The sequence below is a fragment of the Colletotrichum graminicola genome (assembly GCF_000149035.1).
Source record: "Colletotrichum graminicola M1.001 genomic scaffold supercont1.15, whole genome shotgun sequence".
In the NCBI taxonomy this organism is placed as follows: Eukaryota; Fungi; Ascomycota; class Sordariomycetes; order Glomerellales; family Glomerellaceae; genus Colletotrichum; species Colletotrichum graminicola.
The window spans coordinates 216868-239509 of NW_007361019.1; the positions used below are offsets into that span (position 1 = coordinate 216868).

Consider the following 22642-nt stretch of genomic DNA (forward strand, 5'->3'; position numbering starts at 1 on the left):
CAAGCCGCACCGTCTCATCCCACGCAAAATCAGACGCGCACACGCATATTTCCTCCTTCACAACTTTGTCCCGGCAGACCAACCAACACGCAGCATCCACAGCTTTTATACGCCTTTGGGCTGCCTGTCCTTTCTGCTACCTCAATCCTAGGTATTTTAGGTTGTAGGTAGCGACCTTCCGTCTCCCATACCCTGAGCCAGAAGAAGTCTAGCCCGCTACCCCTTCTGCTGCTGCTGCTGCCGCCGCCTTACGTTAGCCTGCCAAAGCTGACGCTTCGCACTAGCGACAATCCGCTACGCATCGGGCCTGAACAGGTATTCTGCCTTATACCCTACTAGCTAAGGTAGGTAGGTCGTTACGGATAGAATACTATCACAACAAGAGTACCTGGTTAAACTGCAGAGCTTGGGTGACGCACCAGGTACCTCATCCCACCCTCCCCTTCCCGCCAAATGTATTGTACATTGTCCCTGTCGACCCCCCTTAGGCTCCTTGACCTGGCGGCTTAACATCCATTAATTCGCAGTGGCAGTCACAGCAGCGCACTCAGCGCACACGCACTCTCCTGGCCATTCGCACCGCCGTGGCATGCCCCGCCATTTCGAGGCAACACAGACGACCCGCCCAAAATTTTGTCTTCACCACCCGCACCGCTTTCCTTCTTCTCAACTCCTATCCCGCCTTCGCCTCGACATCACCCCGTCAATTCACCCAAGATGGACACTTCGGCGATTCGAGGCCTGCTCGCGGCCAGCTTGGACCCCGACGCCGACACGAGACGGAGGGCTGAGATTCAGTTGAAGCAGGTAAGAGAAGCAATCCTTTTCTTTTCCGGCCGTCTTTTCTCGCTTCCCACATCCCCCTTCTCGTCCTGATCCTCCCCTCCCCCCTCCCCTCCCCCACGAAATGGCCCCCCTTACCGCACCCAGACGATCCGCACTACATGACGCCGCACGCACACATACAACACGGACGACATGCCCACTCATCTGCCACCTGCTTCTCATTTCCCTCCGGTCCGGAGCCCGCTCCAGACAACTGGTGCCGGTTTCTTGAGGGGTGGGGAGGCGGGGAGGCGGGGAGGCGGGACCGACGGCAAACATCGCGCCTCTTGTTGTTGTTTTTGTTGTCGCTGTTGTTATTGTTGTTGTTGGGTTTGCCAGCTGACACATCCTCTTACGACATCTAGATCGAAGAGCACCCGGGGTTTATGGACGTTCTCCTCGACGTCCTCCAGAACGAGCAAGACAACAGTGTGCGACTATCAAGTACGTATACGTTCTCCGAGACCTCCTGTCCTTGCCGTCGTACACCTGTCGGCCAAGAAGACGTGCTAAACGACTACCCTCATTCTAGCCGTTATCTATATCAAGAACCGCGTAAATCGAGGATGGGAAAAGTCGGAGCACAGTCCGAACGAGACACAAATCGCCGAAGATGAAAAGGCACGCTTCCGCGACCGCCTGCTGCCCATCATGGCCGCCTCCCAGGGTCTGGTCCGGCAGCAGTTGATCCCCGTCCTCCAGCGTATCCTACACTTCGATTTTCCCGAGAAGTGGCCCAACTTTATGGACTATACGATGCAGCTTTTGAACACGAACGATGCTGCCTCCGTCCTGGCCGGTCTGCAGTGCCTTCTCGCCATCTGCCGCGCCTACCGATTCAAGTCTTCGGACGGCGATAACAGGGTTCACTTTGACAAGATCATCGAGGCCAGCTTCCCCAGACTGTTGGCTATCTGTAACGAACTCGTTGCTCAGGAGAGCGATGAGGCCGGTGAGATGCTTCACCTGGCCCTCAAGGCCTACAAGCACGCGACCTGGGTGCGTAGAGAAACATTTGCTGCGCCTGTTCTGGTACTGTTGGCTGACAGTGTTTCTAGCTCGAGCTTTCTGCCTTCCTCCGCGCACAACAGACCAACTTTGGCTGGTGTACCGTTTTCCTCCAGACTGTGTCCAAGACAACGCCGGCCAGCGCCATGGCCGACGACTCATACGAGCGTGAGAAGCACCATTGGTGGAAGGCCAAGAAGTGGGCGTACTTCAACCTGAACAGACTTTTCATCAGGTAGGATGGCTTAAACACTTCCCCGGCACTCGCAAGTATTGGCTTACACTGGACTAGGCACGGCAACCCCCAATCTATCACCAACACCAAGGACGAGGATGCGGTCCGCTTTGCCAAGGAGTTCTCCGCAACGATTGCTCCCGAGATCCTCAAGCACTACCTAGCCGAGATCGAGAAGTGGGTTGCGAAGACGGCCTGGCTCAGCAGACCCTGCTTGTCTTACACCCTCGTTTTCCTCGATGAGTCGGTGCGCCCCAAGGAAATGTGGAACCACCTCAAGCCTCACCTGCAGAACCTGGTGACGCATTTCGTCTTCCCCGTTCTCTGCCTGTCCGAGGAGGACATCGAGAAGTTCGAGGACGAGCCGGATGAATACCTCCACAGGAAACTCAACTTTTACGAGGAGGCTTCGGCCCCCGATGTCGCCGCCACCAACTTCCTCGTCGGCCTGACCAAAAACAGGAGAAAGCAGACCTTCGAGATTCTCAAGTTCGTCAACGCAGTCGTCAACGAGTACGAGCAGGCGCCGGATGACAAGAAGAACCATATTGCCAAGGAAGGCGCCTTGAGGATGATTGGCACTCTGGCCCCCGTTATTCTGGGCAAGAAGAGCCCCATCGCCGACCAGGTCGAGTACTTCCTCGTCCGCTACGTTTTCCCCGATTTCACGAGCCACCAGGGTTACCTACGTGCGCGTGCTTGCGACACCATCGAGAAGTTCGAGCAGCTCAACTTCCAGGACCAGAACAACCTTCTCACCATCTACCGCCACATCCTTGACTGCATGGCAGACCCGGCCCTGCCTGTGCGTGTGACTGCAGCTCTCGCCCTGCAGCCCCTCATCAGGCACGACATCATCCGTACCAGTATGCAACAGAGCATCCCTACCATTATGCAGCAGCTCCTCAAGCTCGCCAACGAGGCCGATATCGACGCCCTCGCCAACGTCATGGAGGACTTCGTCGAGGTTTTCGCTACCGAGTTGACGCCGTTTGCGGTTGCTCTTAGCGAGCAGTTGAGAGACACCTACCTTCGCATAGTCCGTGAAGTGCTGGACAAGAACAAGGACAACGGTGATGATGAGTTTGGAGACTACCTTGACGAGAAGAGCATCACTGCTCTCGGTGTCCTTCAGACCATCGGCACTCTCATCCTCACCCTCGAGAGCACGCCTGACGTTCTTCTGCACATTGAGGCAGTTCTCATGCCCGTCATTCAAGTCACCCTCGAGAACAAATTGTATGATCTTTACAATGAAGTGTTTGAGATCATTGACAGCTGCACGTTCGCTGCCAAGGGCATCTCGCCCACCATGTGGCAGGCCTTCGAGCTCATTCACGCTACTTTCAAGGCCGGTGCCGAGCTCTACCTGGAGGATATGCTTCCGGCGCTGGACAACTTTGTCCAGTATGGCGCCGTCCAGCTGGTGCAGAAGCCCGAGTACATCGAGGCTCTCTTCTCCATGATCTCGGACATGTTCAACGACAACAAGGTCGGTGGCGTTGACCGTATTTGCGCCTGTAAGCTGGCCGAGGCCATGATGCTGAACCTACGTGGCCACATTGACAACTACGTGTTGCGGTTCATCGAGTTCGCCATGACCGTCCTTACTGCTCAGGACGTCAAGCTCAAGGCTTACAAGATCCACCTCATGGAGCTCGTCATCAACTCGATCCACTACAACCCCGTACTCACCCTCCATATCCTTGAGACCAAGGGCTGGACGAACAGGTTCTTCAGCTTGTGGTTTGGCAGCATGTCCAACTTCACCAGGGTTCACGACAAGAAGCTTTGCATCGTCGCCATTGCAGCTCTGCTTAGCCTCAAGGCTGACCAGGTCCCTCAGAGCATCGCCGTCGGTTGGCCTCGCCTGCTGCAGGGCGTCACTGAGCTTTTCAAGACTCTGCCCGCTGCTATGAAGAACCGTGAGGAGGCTCTTCGTGACGACTACCACCTCGAGGCCGGCACTTACGACTACGGCGAAGAGGACGAGTGGGCCGAGGACGAGGCCAACTGGAATGTCGAGGATGAGGCCGAGGAGGAGACCAACGAGAGCCGCGACGAGAGCACCGCTTACCTGGAGTTCTTGAACGAGGAGGTAAGTTGCAATCCCGCCAGCTTTTGCCCGTTGACGTGACTAACGTACGACAGGCCCAGAAGTTCAGCCGCGGCGTCGAGGATATCGAGTCTGAGGACGACCTTGGCGAGGACAGTGTCCTGCTCGAGTCCCCTCTGGACAAGGTGGACCCTTACCAGCTGTTCAGTGCGACTCTGATGAGTAAGTGCTTCTCAATTCCGACTTGACATGGAACCATGGCTAATGCCCGAACAGAGATGGAAGAAGAGCAGCCCCAGTTCTACCAGTCCCTGGCCTCCCATCTTACAGCTGAGGACCAGGCCGCCCTCCAGGGTGTCATGCAGAAGGCGACCGAGAACGCCCAGGCCGCCCAGCTGGCTCTTGCCCAACAAGGTGCTGCACCGGTCAACGGCGGTGCCAGCTAAAGGGCCTACGGGCAATGTCATCGATGACCGAGCCGGGCCCCTCGAGGAGTTGTGAGGACTGTGCCGAGACGAAGTGTTTTCTGGCCATCCCAGCTCTCAAGTATAAGAGGGAGACGCGAGATGATCCGAAGGAGTCACCGCCGCAATGCACGCTGGTGGACAAGGCTCGAAGCTGCCAAAAGCTGTTATGGATGAGCGGCTGCAGGAGAAAGACTGACGAGGCAAAGAATTACGATTGATTACCCCCATCCCTAAAGATTATAAGAGGTCCAAAAGGGAAAAAGATCTTTAAGAGCATTAGAGCGTGCAAACGACAGCCTGAGGCCAACTGGATATGAGAGGAGCTAGGGTAAGAGACCGGTTGGTGGTTCCCCGGGCACGAATTTCACTCCGTCGTGGTCGCGTGGCGCTGTTGGCAGTTGGAGAGGCGGTAAGGAGAGGAAGACGGGAGTCGTTGCTTGGTTTTTCAGTGTAGCGCCATGGAGCATGTTTTGCTTGTCGTCGTCGCCATGTTCGTTGGTTCGCTGCTGGCATGGCATAGCATCGTACGGGGTCCCCGCTTGTATGTGGAAGTAAAGCTCATGATGCCCCAAGTCGTAGGTAGTTAAATCCCCCCATACCGTTTCAAGAATTCAAAACCAGTTCAACTTGTCTGGAAGACTTCGTTTTACGATGGAGGGTCGAATGTACCCTGAGTATCTGCTATTCATAAGTCACTGTTCCCTGATGGCTCCCGTATGCATCAGCTTTCAGTCGTTGTTTCTTTAAGGCCCTCCTAATTATCAAGATTGATGAAGATAAGTCGGGGAGAAGGAAGGCTCGGGAGCTTGCGTACGGCTTTGCTTGCTGGGTCTGAGGCTAGCTGACAAGGGGGTGTCATAGGTGAAGTTTGTTTGCTAGGCAAAATAGACCAGACTGGTTGATTAGCTGGCGCTGTCAAAACGATCACATGAGAAAGATCGACACTGCAACCTTAATCGTGAATAACACGCCACCTATCCGGCCAACAGTAACGTTATTCTCGATGTAATCAGTGTCGACATGATGGATATTGGACTCACCATTGGTATTCGGCGGCAGGGTCAGAAAGGCAAGATGTGTGATGCCATCCGGCCCCTTCACCACCTGATCAGCAGGGGAGGGGGCTGTCCTCGATGACGAGTATAAGGGAGATTACCTTATCTGGATATACTCAATGGCACTCGTCGATTACGGAATTAACCTAGAGCAAGTATTCTATTTCTTCAAGGTCGGGAGAAGCTGGATCAGCTGCGGTAGAAACTTGTTCGAGTTAAGTGCAGACTTCGCTCCCCCACTCAAGAAAACATCCAGCACTGTAACATGATAAGACACACGACGACACAAGTGGTGTATGATGCACTTGTAGTATTCCTTCTGGGGCTTGGGAGCATTCGGTCAAAAACTAGCCTTGGACCGAAATGGATGGTCAAACGGGCACAATCATTGTTGGGAGAATAACTGTAGGTTGCAAGATACAGTAGATGTAATACTTGATACAAAGTGATATTTTCAAGGTACATCTTGTTCTGTGTTTCAACATCCTAGGGCAAAGATCTGCTTTCTGAGACTACCAATCAACCAGAACTTGGCTCTACTGGAGGAGGGAATAGATTCAAGACGTATATCAATCAATAAATAACGAACAATACCCGACGAGAAATGCAACAGAACGCTCGGCCAGAGCATTTTTTGCCAATTTCATACTCAAGTCGAAAGGGCAAAAGGGAGTAGTCGTCAAGCTATGTTCGAGTTGAAGGTACATTGGCCAAAGCAGACAGGCATAGACTCAATGGAAACTAGGAATAGTGGCACACAACAAGTGATACGACAAGGGACAAGACGAAATTGACTCACCCTGTGAAGCCTGTGTGCCTGAAATCTAACACAGAGGCAGACTTGTCCTGAACACAGCTTCCGAATATAAAGACAGCCAGTAATAAAAACACAAACACCAACCAAGTCTTAACGAGAATCCGCCCAAATCTGAAAGTTTTAACAGCATATCAGTTTAACAGTTCTAGAGAGACCTCGATATAATACTGGTTTCCTCCGACAATATAAGTAAGGAAGTATGTTTCGTCCTGTGTATCTAGCCGCTTGGTTCAGACTGTTTTACTCGAACGCTATTGTTCTGACGGAAGCAGGCGGTCACTAGGCAGTTGCCTCTCTAACGAGTCTATTCCGAGGGCACCTTCCTTGACTTTGGGGCAAATTATCCAGGTCACGGGGTTTCCCCCTCTGATATCTTGTTTTTAGCCTCTACATCACTCATATTTTCATACGTGAAATATGGTATCTCTCCCAAACCAGGTCGACGTAAATCTCTGACAAAACAACGGCATTTCATGACAATATCAATTCCCAAGATGACAAAGAAGGCGTGGAAACTCTGGGCTAAACAGCAAATCCACCCGGGATTCTTCGAAACCGGGCCAGACATGTCGAACATTCACAGCTTTGACGAAGAGCTGGGCCGCTATCTAACCAGTGCCAGCAAAGCAGTCATCCGACTACTCGAGAAAGTCGTATGGGACGAGAAAACGCAAGCGCCTGCAGAGAAAACGAGGCAGAATATCTATCTCTCGATGTTTGCTGGCCCATCGCGAGTCCAGGTACACCAAGCTCCGTCCGCAGCGGAATTTGAGGCTCTAAGGATTATCAACGGCCTGGTACTCCCTTCCGATGTCGTTAACTTACTCACCCAGAAGGGGTGGGACCCTTTCAAGTGTTGTAACCCGTACCTCGGTTCACAAGAGAGGAAGCTCCAACCGACATTGGGGGGCTGTATCCACCCTGCCCGTTCTTTGCTTTTGCACTCATCTCCTGATGTCGAATCACTTCACTTACCCAAAACCTCGACTTCAGCTTCATTTTCCACAAGCACACAACTGCAGACAAGCATGACTCCCCAACCGAAACAGGTGGCGGTAGCTGTGCCCAAACCCACTGTCCCGTGTTCTGGTACGGTAGGCTCGCCTCTGACACCAGTCACGAAACCGACCTCGCTGGCTTCGCAACCTGCGCATCTTGAACAGATTTCAGCGAAGGCGGCTGGCTCTCAGTCAGAACCCGCGACCGTCAGACCCCGAAATAGAATCGAAATTACGCAGAAGTCTGCTTCCCGAGCAGTTTCCCAGAACGTCGTGTCTTCCTCGTCAAAAGCTGCTGCAAAGGTCGCGCCGAAGACAGTCCGGATAACCAACGCCAAAACGGCGGTTGGATGGAAACGATGGGCAAAGAAACAGAAAAACATCGCCTACAGTGATCCTGCGTTCCGGCACTCAAGCAAGACTGTCGACGAATATATTTGTAGCTTGTCTTGGGATGAGGAAGGCAAGAAGCCCGCCGACATTTCCCAACAGCTACCATACAGGCAGCTTGTGGACCATTGGGAACATTCCAAGAATCGAGGCTGGCCAGTTCCCACATCCATGATGGAAGCAGTCCGAATCCTGAACGGTCTGGTCCTTCCCGATGAAATAGTTGGTATGTTGGCCAAAGCCGGTTGGGATGCAGAAAAATGTTGCAACCCAAAGCTAACACGGGAGGAGAGAAAGCTCGGCGCAGGACCAGCAGACTTGAAGCGCAGCCTCGAAGATGAGAACGAATTTTCATCTCAATCTAAGAAGCAGAAAACGGCGGCAGCTGTATTCCAAAAGGAACCTTCCAAGGCCAGAAATTCGCCAGAAATCCCAGTACCTACTGATGAAAACTTTCGAGAGTCATCGTTACTGATTACTGAAGTAATCGTTAAGACTGAGGAAGAGCTCCCGAAGCCCATTATACCCCGACCAGCGGGCAGCTTTCATGTCTACGATGCTCCTGGCGAGAAGGCGAGAAATAACGGTCTGGGCAACTATTTCCATCGAGAAGGTATCGAGATCGACACCAATGCAGCTGCCATTAATAAATCGCAAACTGTCGACATGATAGTCGACAGGATGAAGTTGCCCCGGGTCGCCAAACCTCCCAACCCCATGAGCCCGTCACCCAGGGGTGTACATGAAATCGATGCCATGAGCTCGATCTCTTCCATGCGGAGGAAGCACACCTCCCGAAGGGAACTGAAGCGAGCCATGGATAATGTCAACAACAATCTGGCAGTCTTCTCGGCTGGTGAATCCATCAAGCTCCAACAAGCAGCCCAGATTCGCCAATTGTCCGAAAAGCTAGAATACCACTCAGATCAACTTCAAAAGCATACTGAGCAACTGCAGAGGCAGGACTCCGTCCTGGCACAAATCCGCCATGATAACCAAGCCCTCAGATCCTGCCTTCAGGAGGCCCTTCCTACTCTTTCCTGGGCAGTCAACGCGCTTCGAAAGTCGAGCAAGGGTGATAAGCGGGCACGCAAATCGGCCAAGAAGAGTGCCGAGAAGGGACTGAAGGATTTCAAGTCTGCAGCAAAAAACACTGAGGTCCTAAAACAAAGTTTCGAGCATCTGTGCCATGTCATTGGAGCGGCAGAAGGCCGCCATGGTGGCAAGAATGATGCCCAGGGGCAGGGGAACTGAGGTGGATGTGCCCAAGCACATCAGTTGGTCAGGAGGCGACACTGGATAATCAATCACCTTGCTCTTCAAGACTCGACGGTTCAGTTCTAGCTGCCGCTCGAGATTCCCCTCTTCGCGACACCAAATCCATCAAAATCAAATGCCACCATCGCGGGGGAGATTTTCGTTGGTGTTGTATCTTTTGCTACCTACAACCTTCTTGCCCGTTTCCCCTTTCATGGCACCCAACCAGACGGCAGCTTCCAGAAGCAGCCGATCATCAGGATTCCCTTTCTCTGGCGCGTTATGAGTTCTCATTGGATTTATTTTCAGGATTTGTCGGAAACAGGTCGCTCGTCCTAGTCGGAGGGAAGTAACTAGGTCCACGGTACCGTGGTACTACTGTAGCTAGCTAGAGCTAGAGGCAGGGAGAAGACTAGGAACAAATAGTGGCCTCGATGCCGCCTACACAATTTATAGAGCAACGGCAATTGCATGACTTTAGGCCGCTTCCTTTTGCACGCCTGCTTCCATCTCCGAATCTATATCTAACATGATCTATATCTAAGATGACATAGAAGCTAGCATGTCGTTCCCGAGATATGTCAAAGGCGAACATCCTCACCCTATGACGAATCTCGTAGGCCACCATAGCACACCGACGACATACCCTCATCACGGGTCTCACGCGCTTGGATCACTGGGACCTTGACAATCCTTTGGGAGCGAGTCGATCAAAAGACGAACCATCATCGCTCTGGACGGAACCTTGAATTCGTTCAGAAGAAAAAGCTAAGGAGCACAACCCCCCACAACGGGGGAGCGTGATGCCCAAGACTCCATGACAATGCAACAAACTGACCGACTGCATCGCAGGGTACCAAGGAAGGAAGACTTAGGCGGGTGCACATGATGATTTCGCGCTCCGTGATGTCCTCTCGTGCATCCATCCGACAAACCCAAAGGTGGGGTTAGGGGGAACGTTGAGAATGAAAGAGAAGCCCCTTTCCTTAAACCACTTTCGACTGGACCCTCCCATCAGAGAGGGCAGAGAGGGAAGGATATGTCCATCCTGCTCTCTCTCCCTCTCTCTCTCTTTCTCTCATTCTCTCTTTTCTTCCTCCAAGGACAGGTCCGGTCCGCGGCCTGATACCTCGGCATCAACGACATCGGCAGCAACAATAACAACAAATCCTCGAACCGTAGACTTTCCAGCCTTGGCATTCCATGACACGCAGGACGAAAACTGCAAGAAAAATAAACCCCAGAAAAAAACACTTGGTTTTCACACCGTCATGTCGTTTCATCTTTCTCAAAACCTATTTTTCGTATCTTCGTATCTCGAGAAACAAAAAATATCTCAATGTTCGCCCTTTGTTCATCAGGGAGCTCGTGAATCCTCAGTTCCCATCAAGCCTTTCCTTTCCCTCGAGAGTTCAGTTTTCCTCATCGTCTTCCTCGATCGGCGCCGGCGTCCTTCTCTCGGTCCGCCTCTTGGGCCGTCGGTGCCGCGAGCTGCTGATGTTGCTCGCCGAGTCGTCGGGCGCGAGCTCAAAGTCGTCGCCTCCCCACTCGCTATCGCTGTTGGCGTCGTAGTCGCCCTGCGCCCAGCTGGGGCGCTCGTACCCTGACGACTGCGAGTTGCCGGAGCTCGGGTTGGGAAGGACGTCGATGCGCCGGCGGCTCTGCAGGCTGTGCATCAGGCCGGCGCCGCGGTTGCGCAGGCCCGTTCGGACGACTTCGGCCTTGAGGTGGAGCGCCTCGAACGCGTCCTCCAATGCCTCCATGCCTTGATAGATCTCGCGCTCCACCTCTGCTAGGACGGCCATCTCCATCTCCTCATCTCGAGAGACCGCTTGGCGATTCACCGCGGCGGACGATGCGTTGCTGATGAAAGAGGCGGGGGTGGCGCCACGGGAGTAGGCCGAGAACGGCGTCGTGTTGCGAGATCCCGGGTAGGCGGGCGTTCCCCGAACGCCTGGGCTCATTGTGGAGGGCCGAGAGGGGGCGTAGTTACTCGCAGGTGTCGCGCCACGCGACTCGCCTGTTGGGGTTGCGACATCGTCGTTGTCGGCTCCGGACCAGAGGAAGCCGTCGAATCTGCCAGAGGTCAAGATCTCCCATTCTTGCGCGTTGATGTCGGACATCGTGATGAGGAGATCGTGCGTGTGGGGGTTCTTGACAAGGTACATGGCGACCTCGGCATCTCGCGGCACTTGGGTCAGTCGGTAGAGGCGCTGCAGGGCCAAGCCCGTCTTGACGAGGAGCTCCGGACGCGCTCGGTGCAAGGGCGTCGGTGCTCTCGTTGCGGGCTTGGGGTGGTTGGAGCCAGACAGAATGGCATTAAAATACGGCTGGTCCTCAGGGTCTAGGTTCGTCAGGATAGCAAACGTCAGGGTCTCGTCGTCTACATCTTGAGGCGGGGGTGCGGTCGTTTCACCGCAAGTGTTGAGCCACTTGTCCACGGCGCCCCTGACCTTCTTGGACTGTCTGAGGTAATGCTCGCGGAATTCCTCAGCGATATCGGGGTCAATCTTGACTGGCGAGTCGGGACGGGGCGGCAGGTCTGCTGATTCCTCGGCAGCCTTGGATCCCAAGCTTGCCAGGTCGAAGGGCGGCCACTGGGGAAGATCGATACGGCCGCTGACCCATTCGAGAACTTCGCCCCAGCCTAAACCGCGATGCTGAATGTCGGGTCCTCTCTCGCAAACGACACACATGCATCCATCCTCGGGGAGTTCTCTGGAGAATACGTTCTCGAGGCGGTCCAGCAGACGGCGAGCCACCGATCTATGGCCGGTCGCGACTGCTACGGAGCCATTACGATTAAGAACCGAGTTATACTGGTCCAAAAGGTTAAAGAATGGCGCAAACAACGTCTGCGCACCAACCAGGGGCGGGTTAGATGGTCGAGCGCCGTTCTGCCGGGGCAAGACTGAGAGGAATGTCTTGGGGATAGGCTGGATAAGACCGCCGTTTTGCAAAAGGTAGTCGACCCGCGGCGCTTCCTGAACGTCCACGGGCGGAGGCGGTGGGGGAGGGGGAGGGCAGGTGGGCGGCGGCGGCGGCGGGGGCATGTCGGTCATTGGTGTCGCAGACGGTGTGATGTCGTTCTCGGGGTAAACCTGAGGAGGAGTTCCCGGGGGCTTGTCGTGCATTGCAAAAGGCGGCGGGAATGGCGGCGCTTGCGTTGGGGTTCTGGGCGACGAGTCTTGGAGGCTCTCGGGGGACGAGTCGTCATCGTGGTGATCAGGTCGGCGGTTCTTCTTGCTCGATGAGCTCCGCTTCGAAGACGTTCGGGAGGCGCTCGGCTTGATGTTTAGGCTCTCGTGCACACCAGGAGGGAATGCTGGCGACTTGACATATGTAGCCTGGCTGCTGGTCTTGGACTTGTAGCTTAGGCGGGACTTGTCGTCGGCCCTGGAGCCCGATCGTGAGAGACCGCTGAGTCGCGAGCTCGGTCGACTCTCCCGATCTCTCTTGGACGCCTCTCCGCTGAGTCTGGAGCTGGAACGTTCCTCGCGAACCTTTCTGGACGGCTCCTCGGGCGTGCCTGACCGTCTCTTGCCCGACAAGTCGGTCTCGGGCGGACTGGGGGGTCTCGACTCCTTCTTGGACGAGACTTTGCGTTGCTTCTCGGATTGATCAACGCTCTTGGATCGGTTAAGTTCGCTGTCGCCCAGGTCCGTCGCCTCAGGCGTGAAGGGGTCGTTCCTCCTCGTGGCACCTACGCCGGACCCGGACACATCCTCACGGCTGCCGCGGACGGCCTCTTTGCTGTGAGCCTTGCTGAATGTAGGGTAGGGCACCGAGATGCGGTCAGTCGAGGCGGGGCCGGTGAGCGAGGTGCGAGACATTTCGGGGACGAGGTCAGTCATGGAGGAGGAACGGTCGTCCCTGTCCCGGTCTCGGTCGCGGTCTCGTTCTTCGCGGGTGCGGTGACGGCGATGGGAGTGGGAGTGGGAGTGGGAGTGGGAATGAAGGTCGCTGCCGAGGCCGCTGCCGTCGGTCATCTTGGATCTGGAGGAACGCGAGCTCACGCGGTGGGATCGGTGCTCCTTGTCGGTCCTGCTGGTGCGCTCCGACTTGCTTCTCGAGGCCTTCTTCTCTGGCTTGTCGGTTTTGTCGCGCGGGGGCCGATCAACGTCGACGTCGACGTCACGGTCTTTGGAAGACATGGCGAAGCATGAGGGCGTAGCCCAAAAGCTAGGTCGACTTGGTGTTGCTGTCTATTGCGGGTACTGGCGGCGGGGATGTATGGAGGCGGTCAGAGGGATCAGGTTGGGGCGTGGTCACTGAGGCAGGAACCAGATGGATCAAGCAAGCAAGCAAGCAATGAAGCCTAACGAAGCAAGCTCTGCCGGGTAGCAAAGTTTTGGGGGAGCGGCGGATAGCAAAGCGGGCCGTCGTGTTGGAACTTGGAGGACCCAGGTGGGATGATTTTTTGGAAGAAAAAGGCGGGAAGTGAGGCAGGCGGGACCTGGTCTGGGGGATTGTTCACCGACCCGTAATCGTTGGAAGCGAACTCACTCTCGGGAGTTGTCACAAAACTGGGGAATCCTGTGTTGGGGAATTTTGAGGGAAAATGGCCACCCCCTGGCTTGGAACGAACGTTGACGAATAGGGGGGGATTCCGTTTGGCCAAACTTTTACATTGGTGCTGCTGGTTGGGCCAGAGTCGTAGAGAAAGCGCCTCTTTTGCGTCGGGTTTGTGTTGTGGGAAAAATAAAACTAAAACTAAAAAAACTGTTGTAGAATGCAGAACCCGCGGCGACGACGACGAAGGCGGTGGCGGCGGCGGTGACACCCAAAGGAGTGACGTGAAGGGTGAGTAAATGTTGAAAGTGAGCTAATATTAGTCGGTCCGTCACAGGCAGGCAGGCAGGCAGGCAGGCAGGCAGAAGAGAGCGAGGGCGAGAGGGGAGCGAAGAGTCGACAGATCGGGCGGGCGGTTGCGAGTTTAGTTCATGGAGCAACGCAGCCAAATGTGATTCGACCAGAGACCAAGCCCCCCTGTAGCTTGGCCGGGGTTGGAGGGGGGGGGGGAAGAGGCGGGTTGGTGGCGGAAAAGAGTGGAACCAGCCGCCCAGAGGAACACTGGACATAATGGATAGGTATCCGTACGGATACTGGAACACATTCTAAAAAGGTGACGAGCGGGGGTGGGTGCATGAGTGAGGGATGAGCTTGAATGAGCATGAGCATGAGAGAAGCGAAAGGACGACTAGAAAAAAAAAAAAAAAAGGCACTGGGCGGTGACACATTCGCAGTCTGTTTCTCCCCTCTCTGCTGCGGCGCAAATGATTGAAGGAGCGGGTGCATTTGGGATTTGGGCATCTATCTACCTACGGATACCTACTACATAGATAGGTAGGTACTGACTGTACTTAAACGGCCTACCTACCTACCGACTGTACCTAAGCAGGTGGCAGGCCTGGCTGGACCCCCAAGCCTGACGTGGCACGCACCGGGCTGAGGTCCCTTGGGGGTCCACAACGGACACTGTCGGAAGCTCGGGCCAACACAGATGGCACTTTGTCCCTCCCCTGCACAGCAAAACACCTGCAAGACGGGACCGTGTCTCAGCAATCGAGAGACTCGACATGGCACGACATGACCGACATGAGCCAGGTGGCTTGCTGCTTTCTCCCTTGGGGTCCAACGCTACACTACCTAACCTGACCTAACCTGACCTATCCGTACAAATGAAAGGCCCATGCCCAACCATGGTGCGTCGCGATGCTCTGGAACTCGAGTATCACGGCTGACGGGAAACGACAATCACTAACCAACTGGTCCCCCCCTCCTAGAGACAGACGCAGTCGGTGTCTCGGACCAAGCAGCGGCCGGCCAAACCTCGAGGAAGAAACCCAGACGCTTCGAGACATCCGGCTCTCTACGGAATCATCCCCGTCCACCGCCAGCAAATCTCCAAAAGAAAACTGCACCTATGTCCCCGTCAGGCCAAGGACACGCCGCCGCCTCATGTAGAGATGCCCGGGTCTCACGTACCTAACTGGGACCAGGTTGTAGAAAGCCGATGAACTCTCTCTCTCTCTCTCTGTCTGTCTCTCTTCATCCTAAAATTAAACCATCCCCATCCTCGCTCACCCAACCGACCAACCAAAAAACCAAACGGTCCATCAACCTCCGCTGCCATGTGTTGATACCCGCCAGATCACCAACCGTCTCCTCATCTCATCGGGCACCAAGAAAACCGCTGTGTGTACACCTATCTACCTAGGTACGTGGACAGGTAGACCGGTACCTAGACGGCGGCCCAGGGTAGCGTCACCCAATCACCCGCGCCGAGCTACCTGCCTAAGCGCCCGTGCTGCATTGTCCTCGTGCTTCTCGCACACACACCACCACCACCACCACCATCACCACAACCATCACCACCAAGGGAAAGAAACCTTGAACGACCACACCATCTCTCGCTCTCTCCCCTCCCTCTCCCGTTCCCTCCCCGTCCCATCGGGAACCTTCCTCCACCAAAACGATTCCTCCAAGCCTGCCGCATTCACACGCCCATCGTCCGAGACCCGGGCATTGATTTCCGGCGCCCCGCCGGAGCATTTTCCATCTGCACGCACGGGTTGGCTTGTCGGTCTGATGCTTCCCAACCCCCCCCCGAGTCTATTCTTCGGTGCTGGTACCTAGTAGGTAACTAACCCACACGGCCGAGCCAAAACATGATGATGGATGGCACTGGGACGATTGCATCTCAAGACACCCCAGCAAACCAACTCATCTTTCAAAACGCTATTGCACTTTCTTTCGTCATTTCTATATCCATGCAGCCGCGCCGGAGACGAGCTGTGCTATACGAAATACTGTTCCCCTCCTCCCCCTTCGTCCCGAGGTCAGGATATGATGTCATGTTCCTTCCATCCAAATAAAATAAAAATAAAAAATAAAAATAGAAAGTCTTCGTAAAAATCATCACCAGCTTTTTAACCCACGTTTGTCTTTAATCAACTCCGCCGTGTAAATCCGTCCTATGATATCTCCCTCTTTACCGCTGCAATGACGTACAAGAATTCGTCGACCCGCTCGCTCGCAAACGATTACAACCGGTCCAGGAGGCCCTGGCTCTCGAGGAGCAGCACGATCTGGTGGACGATGGAGCGGACCGTCTGCTTCTCGACGTCGACAACGAGGTCGGCCGTGGACGGCGCCTCGTAGGGGTCGTCGACGCCGGTGAAGCCCTTGATCTCGCCGGCGCGCGCCTTCTTGTAGATGCCGCGCTTGTCCGTCTTCTCGGCGTACTCAAGCGGGGTTGCGACGTGGACGAGGAAGAAGGGGCCCGACTTCTCGACGAGCTCGCGCGCCTGCTTGCGGGCCTCGTCGTAGGGGGCGATGGGGGCCGCGATGACGGCGGCACCGGCGCGGGTCAGCTCCGAGGCGACGAAGGCGATGCGCGCGACGTTCTTGTCGCGGTCCTCGCGGCTGAAGCCGAGCTCCGAAGACAGCTCGTGGCGGACCGTCTCGCCGAGGAGCAGGGAGACGGAACGGCCGCCGCCCTGGTTGAGGGTGACCTGGAGGGCCTTGGCGATCTGATCCTTTCCGCTGTTCTGGTAGCCGGTGAGGAAGATGGTGAAGCCCTTCTGGGCCGGCAGGGGGTTCTGCTCGCGCAGGACCTTGACGACCTCGGGGTACGAGAACCACGCGGGGATCTCCTTGCCCGTTCTGAGGCGGTTACGCAGCTCCGTGCCCGAGATGTTGGCGGTGTGGGTGCCGGGGGCGATCTCGTTGGCGGGCTGGTACTCGTCGCGGTCGGGGATGTAGATCATCTCCTGGAACTCGACCATGGTGATGCCGAGCTCGTCAGAGTACTTCTGGACGGCCACCTGAGCGTCGTACGGGCCGTAGTGGTCCTTGCCGTTCTTGTTCTTGCCGGGGCCGGCGTGGTCGCGGCCCACGATGAAATGGGTCGCGCCGTGGTTCTTGCGGATGATGGCGTGCCAGATGGCCTCACGGGGACCACCCATACGCATGGCCAGAGGCAGCAGAGCCAAGGCGGCCATGCCGTTGGGGTATCTGGGGAGGAGGGCCTTGTAGACCCGGACACGGGTGAAGTGGTCGATGTCGCCGGGCTTGGTCAGGCCAACTACGGGGTGGATGAGGACGTTGGCTTGTTGGGAACGCGCTGCGCGGACCGTGAGCTCTCTGTGAGCGCGGTGCATGGGGTTGCGAGTCTGGAAAGCGACGACCTTGTTCCAGCCGAGCTTCTCGAAGTGCTGTCTCAGCTCCGCAGGGGTGACTTTTGGTCGTTGGTTAGTCTTTTTGGGAGGGTCTCGAGCTGTGACAAGAGAATATGTGGGCTTACATCTGAGGTCCAGGAAGTCATAGTGGGCAAGGCGCTGGATGGCCTCGAGCTTACCACCGACGTAGAAGTCGTTGGTGTTGTTGAAGAGGTGCTTGACACCGGGGTGAGTGTCATCGTCACTGCCAAAGACCTCGATGGCCTCGACGGTTCTTGAAAAATCACATGTCAGACCGAGTCAATGCACGTCGATCGGGAGCGAAAACCTACCTGTCTGGCTTGTAGACATCCTCTACGGTGAGAATGGCGAGGTTTTGGTCGTCTCTCAGGTCGCGCAGAGTGATCCGAGCACCGGGCTTGATGGAGAGGTCGTCGATGCTCTTCTGGGAAACATCAAGGGTGATGGGCATGGAGAACAGGTTGCCGTCGGCGAGACGGTTGTTCTTGACAACGCTGCGTCACACGCGTTAGCGACCCATGCCATTCGTGCCCTAGTATTCGTTCAATTGGTCTCAACATACCCATTGTAGTCCTTCTCGGTCATGAAGCCTGTAAAGATGTGTCTTGGTCAGTCCCGCTGTTCTTGGGGCCTAGGACGCAATGCAATGGTGGGCGGGGGGGGGGGGTTTGCCCCTCCAAAAAAATCATGGCGGGGTTGCTTCCGCGCTGCGCAACCCCCACCATCACTGCGCATCGCTGCAGATGGGCTCGGGAGGCAACACGTCAACACACGTACCTTCGAGGGGAGAGAAGCCGCCGTTGAGGATCAGCTCGAGATCGCAGAGGTGACGCTCGGTCAGGATGAGAGAAGGGAGCTTGTCGGCCTCAGCGAGGAGCTCAGACTGGCGCGGCGCATCGCGGGCGAAGAGGTCCTTGAGGACGCCGCCGTGAGGAGAGTTGGCCATTGCGAACTGCTGGGAGGAAGCGCGCGGCAGAAAAGAGAATGATGGACTGCGAGGAACTCCTGCAGAGTTTCGTGAAGAGAAGACACAACCCAACTGAGCCCGTGGCTTCTGGTCGCAAGGAGGGATACGTATGGAGAGATTGGAGGGGAAGCACAGGTGAGTAGAAGCAGGAGAACCAGCAAGAGAGAGGAGAGTCTACGGGAGGGACGGGAGAGGACAGAGGCGTCTTTTTATTCCTCGAGAGTTGCGAAATGCGGGCTCGACTCGAAGAGAAAATTGTCGCTCGTTACCGGCGTCAAACCGGCCTTGCGTGGTTGCGTACCCCGTCAGTCGAGGTAAAAATGGAGGCTGTTTGTTTAGTTCAAATGACGTGATCGCTACCTTGCGCATGTACCCTCCTTGGCGGTACCTACCTATGCTACCGTACCAGTATGTGTAAGTAGCTTTCTTCCTCGGTGCCGCGATTAAGTCATGCTCGCCACGATAACTGCCAGTGTGGTACATCCCGTCCCCAATGAAGACTGAGACCCGATTGCCGCAGGAAAAGTCCGCTGCTCCATGCGATTGCATGGCTGACACAGGGACCGGACCATGGGAGATCCATGAAGTCGTGGGGTCGCTGTTTGGCAACGTCGCGGCTCGGTGTTCCGGCAACTCTTTGTGTCGGGAATGGGATTGGTAATAACGGCCTGGACAAAAGATACGTAGACATCCGCGCTGAGATGACCAAGCAATCTCTTGCAAACCCGAACCTGCCACGTCTAGCAAATGGCGGATATCCCGCGACACTCGCCGGAAGCCGTGTCCCTGGGCTTGGGGGGGGGCTCTCGTCGACAAATGTGGCTGGAATTCACCGAAATCAAATTCCAGGACCCCGCGCCTCACTGCTCCCCAACCCTGGAAGGCAGCTGTAGGATGAAAGCTCCAGGAGGAGATGCAGTGATCGCTGCAGAAGGCTATCAAAGTTGCAATCCCCGCCTCATCTGGCGTGCTGGTGCCCAGCCTCTTGGCTACGTGGGGGCTGGAACCCGTCCGCTACCCGCGCGCGGGATGGCTGCAAACACGGTGCAAGTGGTACAGACCATGATGGTCATTTTTCAAGCGTGAACCCGACGCTTTGGATAATGCGTCTTTGACAGTAACGTATCTATCTGTGGTTTTGCAGATCACGTCTGCCAACCTTACTCCTAGATTGGGGCCTCTCGAGTTGTTTAAAGACGTGAATACACGCCCCGGTCAGCTCGGTCAGGATGGTGGGGCGGTCCCCGACGTCCGCGTCAATCGGCATGGCGGCTCTCGGTGCCCGGCTGCCGGTTGCGGGGTTGGCCCGATGTCGCTTTGTACACCGAGATCCTGATCTCCAGTTTTCGGTGGTTGCAGTTGTCTGGATACTGATGACATTCCGAGCCCACTCTATTGCCGCCCAGACCCCGCCAGCAACCAAGTTCCCGAAAACTAGTTCCTGAAGATCCGCTGGTGCGGGACATCATTGGCCAATGGCCGCAGTCAAAAGGTGTCACCGTCTCATGAATTTCGTCTCCACGAAGTTTCCTTCACTCTGTTCCACACCCGGCATCGAGAGGTGAAAACTCAAATTCTCCCCTATGACGCCAGAGGAGGGTCCCGAGGGCACATCGATAGCAACGGAGTGACCTCTGTACAATTATTCTCCTCTTGGGTGTGTCCAAGTCGATAGCCCTTATGTGCAGGTGCCGAGGGATTTTGGAGTTGACGTCTGGCGCCCAGATTACAAAGTAATATTTGGCGACGAGATGCCCCTTTCGACGTGCCGATATCAAGGTGACGTTCTGCTTTGACGTCCGGGAGCTTCATTATACTCGGAACGTCCTCTTGTCTCTAGATCAGATTTGACCTAAAGGAGCAAAAGCACGTCCACCATTAAGCACCTTGGTTGGTCCGCAGAGCATGAAACTTGGTTCACTCGCGACCGATGTTTTGCATCTAGATATTCTCGAGAACTCGGCGCTTGCAGCATGACTGTCAGCTCGGCGCACCAGAGGGTATATCCATTTGACGACGTTGACCTCGAGAGCAGGATAGATGCCCAATCTAGTCTTCTTGAGTGACTGCCGACCGACCAGACCAATGATCGGCTCTGATAGCCAGACCATGCTTCAACGTTAGTCCGTTTCGGCTCATTCCCTCAGCAATCGACTTCTAGTCCTTGACAAGATGTAAGAACGAGACGCTCGAGCGTGGTCAACAAATCAACCGTGGGAAATCGGCCGTGAATGAGTATTACTTGCCATTCGTGTCGGCCTAGATGTTGACACTTGATTGCGATACTAATGCCATGGGCCAATCAATCTGCATCGAAGGAGGAGCTCACCCCTACCGGTTGAAATGCACGGCCAACAGGTTGGTTGTCGTGCTAGCAACTTAGGCGTAGTTGGTGGTGGGGGTTGTTGCCTTATGCCACATGTTAACAGAACGTCTGCAGACAACTCCAAAAGCCTACTGCAAGACCGGTCGATTCCTGCGCTGTCTGTACAGCGTGCCGAGTGGTGAAGTCATGGATCTTGCACGGTCCCAGCGCAGCCACCTGGAATGCAGTAGCATTGAAGCGAATGCCAGGCTGCTGACAGTCCCGGGCCGAGGATTTTGGCGCCTGTGTCAACTTTTGATTAACATTGCAGATACGGACGCGAGCCGTGTTGTTTTTATCGTTGAAATCGTATGCGGAGACTACAGAGTAGAGGCATGAAGATGTTCGTTTCTTCGGTAGCTGCGTAGACAGACGGATGCTCCCGTGGGCCGTCGGTCTCGGCCGAGAATGACGCAGGTCAACCGCCTGCCGTTTTGGCATTTGGGAACAATAAGAATTTCCGTTGCGGCCGAGAGAGATGAAGTTTGTCGGGAGATAGACACGCAGATATGCGGTGAGTAGTTTAATGGCGTTTGACAGCAGATAGGAATTGGGCGTTCCCGGTTCGGTTATGAGGGGCAAACGACTGGGGTGGGTGGATGCTGAGGCGTTGTTGACAAGCTCCTGAGTGGTTGGGAGATAGGCGCTGGAGTGGACTCGGTGGAGCGAGGTGAGGAGTGAAGGAGTTTGCCTCTCGAATCAAGAAAGCGACGGTCAAGAAGACACAGCACGCCCATAGCCGACATTACCGGTGCTGGGCTCTGGGCTCCTGGCCAGGAATTTCAAGACCGAGTCCGTTTGGAACACACTGGACGGTGGAGAATTACGAAAGCCGGTGTGCCCGATGTACACACGTGTGGTGGTCAGACGTTTGCGAGCCTGGGGCAAGGCGTGAAAACGATAGGTAAGTAGCGACGATTCCTGGCGCCGTAAGCTGGGTTTGCATCGGTGGCGTTGTTTCTTGGAGACTATGAGTGGCTGAAAGCTGTCGGTCGGCGGTCGGGGTGGCTAGCTTCATCAGTCGAGCTAGGAGAGTTTTGAGGCAAGTGGGGGTTCCACATCGTTGTAAACAAAACAAGCCGGCAGAGAGATATCTTGTCCTCGAGAGCCGCGCTTCTGAGGCCCAACTATGTCTGAAGACCAAGCAAGGCATGTGGAAACAGAAGAAGGAGCATACCGGAAGATGATCGTCAGGGCAAGAAGAAAAAAAGAAAAGAAAAAAAAGGGCTGAGACAAGCGTCAAAGAGGCACAGCCACTACTCCGTACTACTACCTGGTATCTAGGTACGTACCTTTAGCCAGCTGGCAGAGCCCCCTCGGATACGTACCGATGACAAGCTTGGCTTGGAAGGTACAGTAGTAGTGTACGGTAGTATCCGTACTGCTCAAAACGGATAGAAGATGGTGCCAATCGAGCTTGCTCTTGTCCTGACATAGTACGGATACTACCGGTATGTATATACTCCGTATCATCAGCGATAAGATTGGTGCCCGGTGGGAATTGGCAATTGCTTGTTTGTACCTACGAGACTGGCATGTGTCAAGGAACGTGCTCTATACTACCGGTATCTATCCAGTCTGGGCAGGTAAAAATCGGTGAGCTGCGAGTTAGGCGGCAGCAGTACATGCATACTCCGGACGAGCGCTAGCTATTACTGTCATTACCGCCAGCCATCACTTGGCCGGGTCCACTGGTGGTGCATAAGCTTGAGATAACGTGTCAGTCGTGAAAAATGAAGATGAAAACACGCTGTTCAACCCTGGCCGTCCTGTCTTGTCCCGTCCTGTCCCATTTTGGCGAGGCAACCCCTGCTCGTTTCCCGGTTTCGACCAGTTTCGCACAAGTCGTACCTTTGGGTACGATACCTAGTTTGCATAGCACGCTGCCCAAGGTACCTCCCACTGGCGCCTGCCTATCCGTACCTACCTGCCTACCTACCTTAGTATCTACCTTACGCTTACGCAGACGGCCAGAAAACACCCCATGTCATTCTACCG

The 22642-nt window shown here is 55.2% G+C and overlaps 4 protein-coding genes across 4 annotated transcripts; 2 read left to right on the forward strand and 2 right to left on the reverse strand.

The window, feature by feature from the left end:
- Positions 1-717: 717 nt before the first annotated feature.
- GLRG_04632 (importin-beta domain-containing protein) lies at positions 718-4570 on the forward strand (the record flags this gene model as incomplete). Its single annotated transcript, XM_008095317.1, has 7 exons — positions 718-807; positions 1191-1269; positions 1358-1824; positions 1884-2068; positions 2126-4166; positions 4220-4346; positions 4401-4570. The coding sequence occupies 7 exons, from the start codon at positions 718-720 to the stop codon at positions 4568-4570; spliced, it is 3159 nt and encodes a 1052-aa protein (XP_008093508.1).
- Positions 4571-8025: 3455 nt separating this feature from the next.
- GLRG_04633 (uncharacterized protein) lies at positions 8026-9105 on the forward strand (the record flags this gene model as incomplete). Its single annotated transcript, XM_008095318.1, has 1 exon — positions 8026-9105. The coding sequence occupies one exon, from the start codon at positions 8026-8028 to the stop codon at positions 9103-9105; it is 1080 nt and encodes a 359-aa protein (XP_008093509.1).
- Positions 9106-10520: 1415 nt separating this feature from the next.
- On the reverse strand, positions 10521-13262 carry GLRG_04634 (uncharacterized protein; the record flags this gene model as incomplete). Its single annotated transcript, XM_008095319.1, has 1 exon — positions 10521-13262. The coding sequence occupies one exon, from the start codon at positions 13260-13262 to the stop codon at positions 10521-10523; it is 2742 nt and encodes a 913-aa protein (XP_008093510.1).
- Positions 13263-16154: 2892 nt separating this feature from the next.
- GLRG_04635 (sulfate adenylyltransferase) lies at positions 16155-18258 on the reverse strand (the record flags this gene model as incomplete). Its single annotated transcript, XM_008095320.1, has 5 exons — positions 16155-17350; positions 17417-17565; positions 17624-17806; positions 17875-17902; positions 18090-18258. 5 exons carry the CDS (start codon positions 18256-18258, stop codon positions 16155-16157), a joined length of 1725 nt encoding a protein of 574 aa, XP_008093511.1.
- Positions 18259-22642: the final 4384 nt, after the last annotated feature.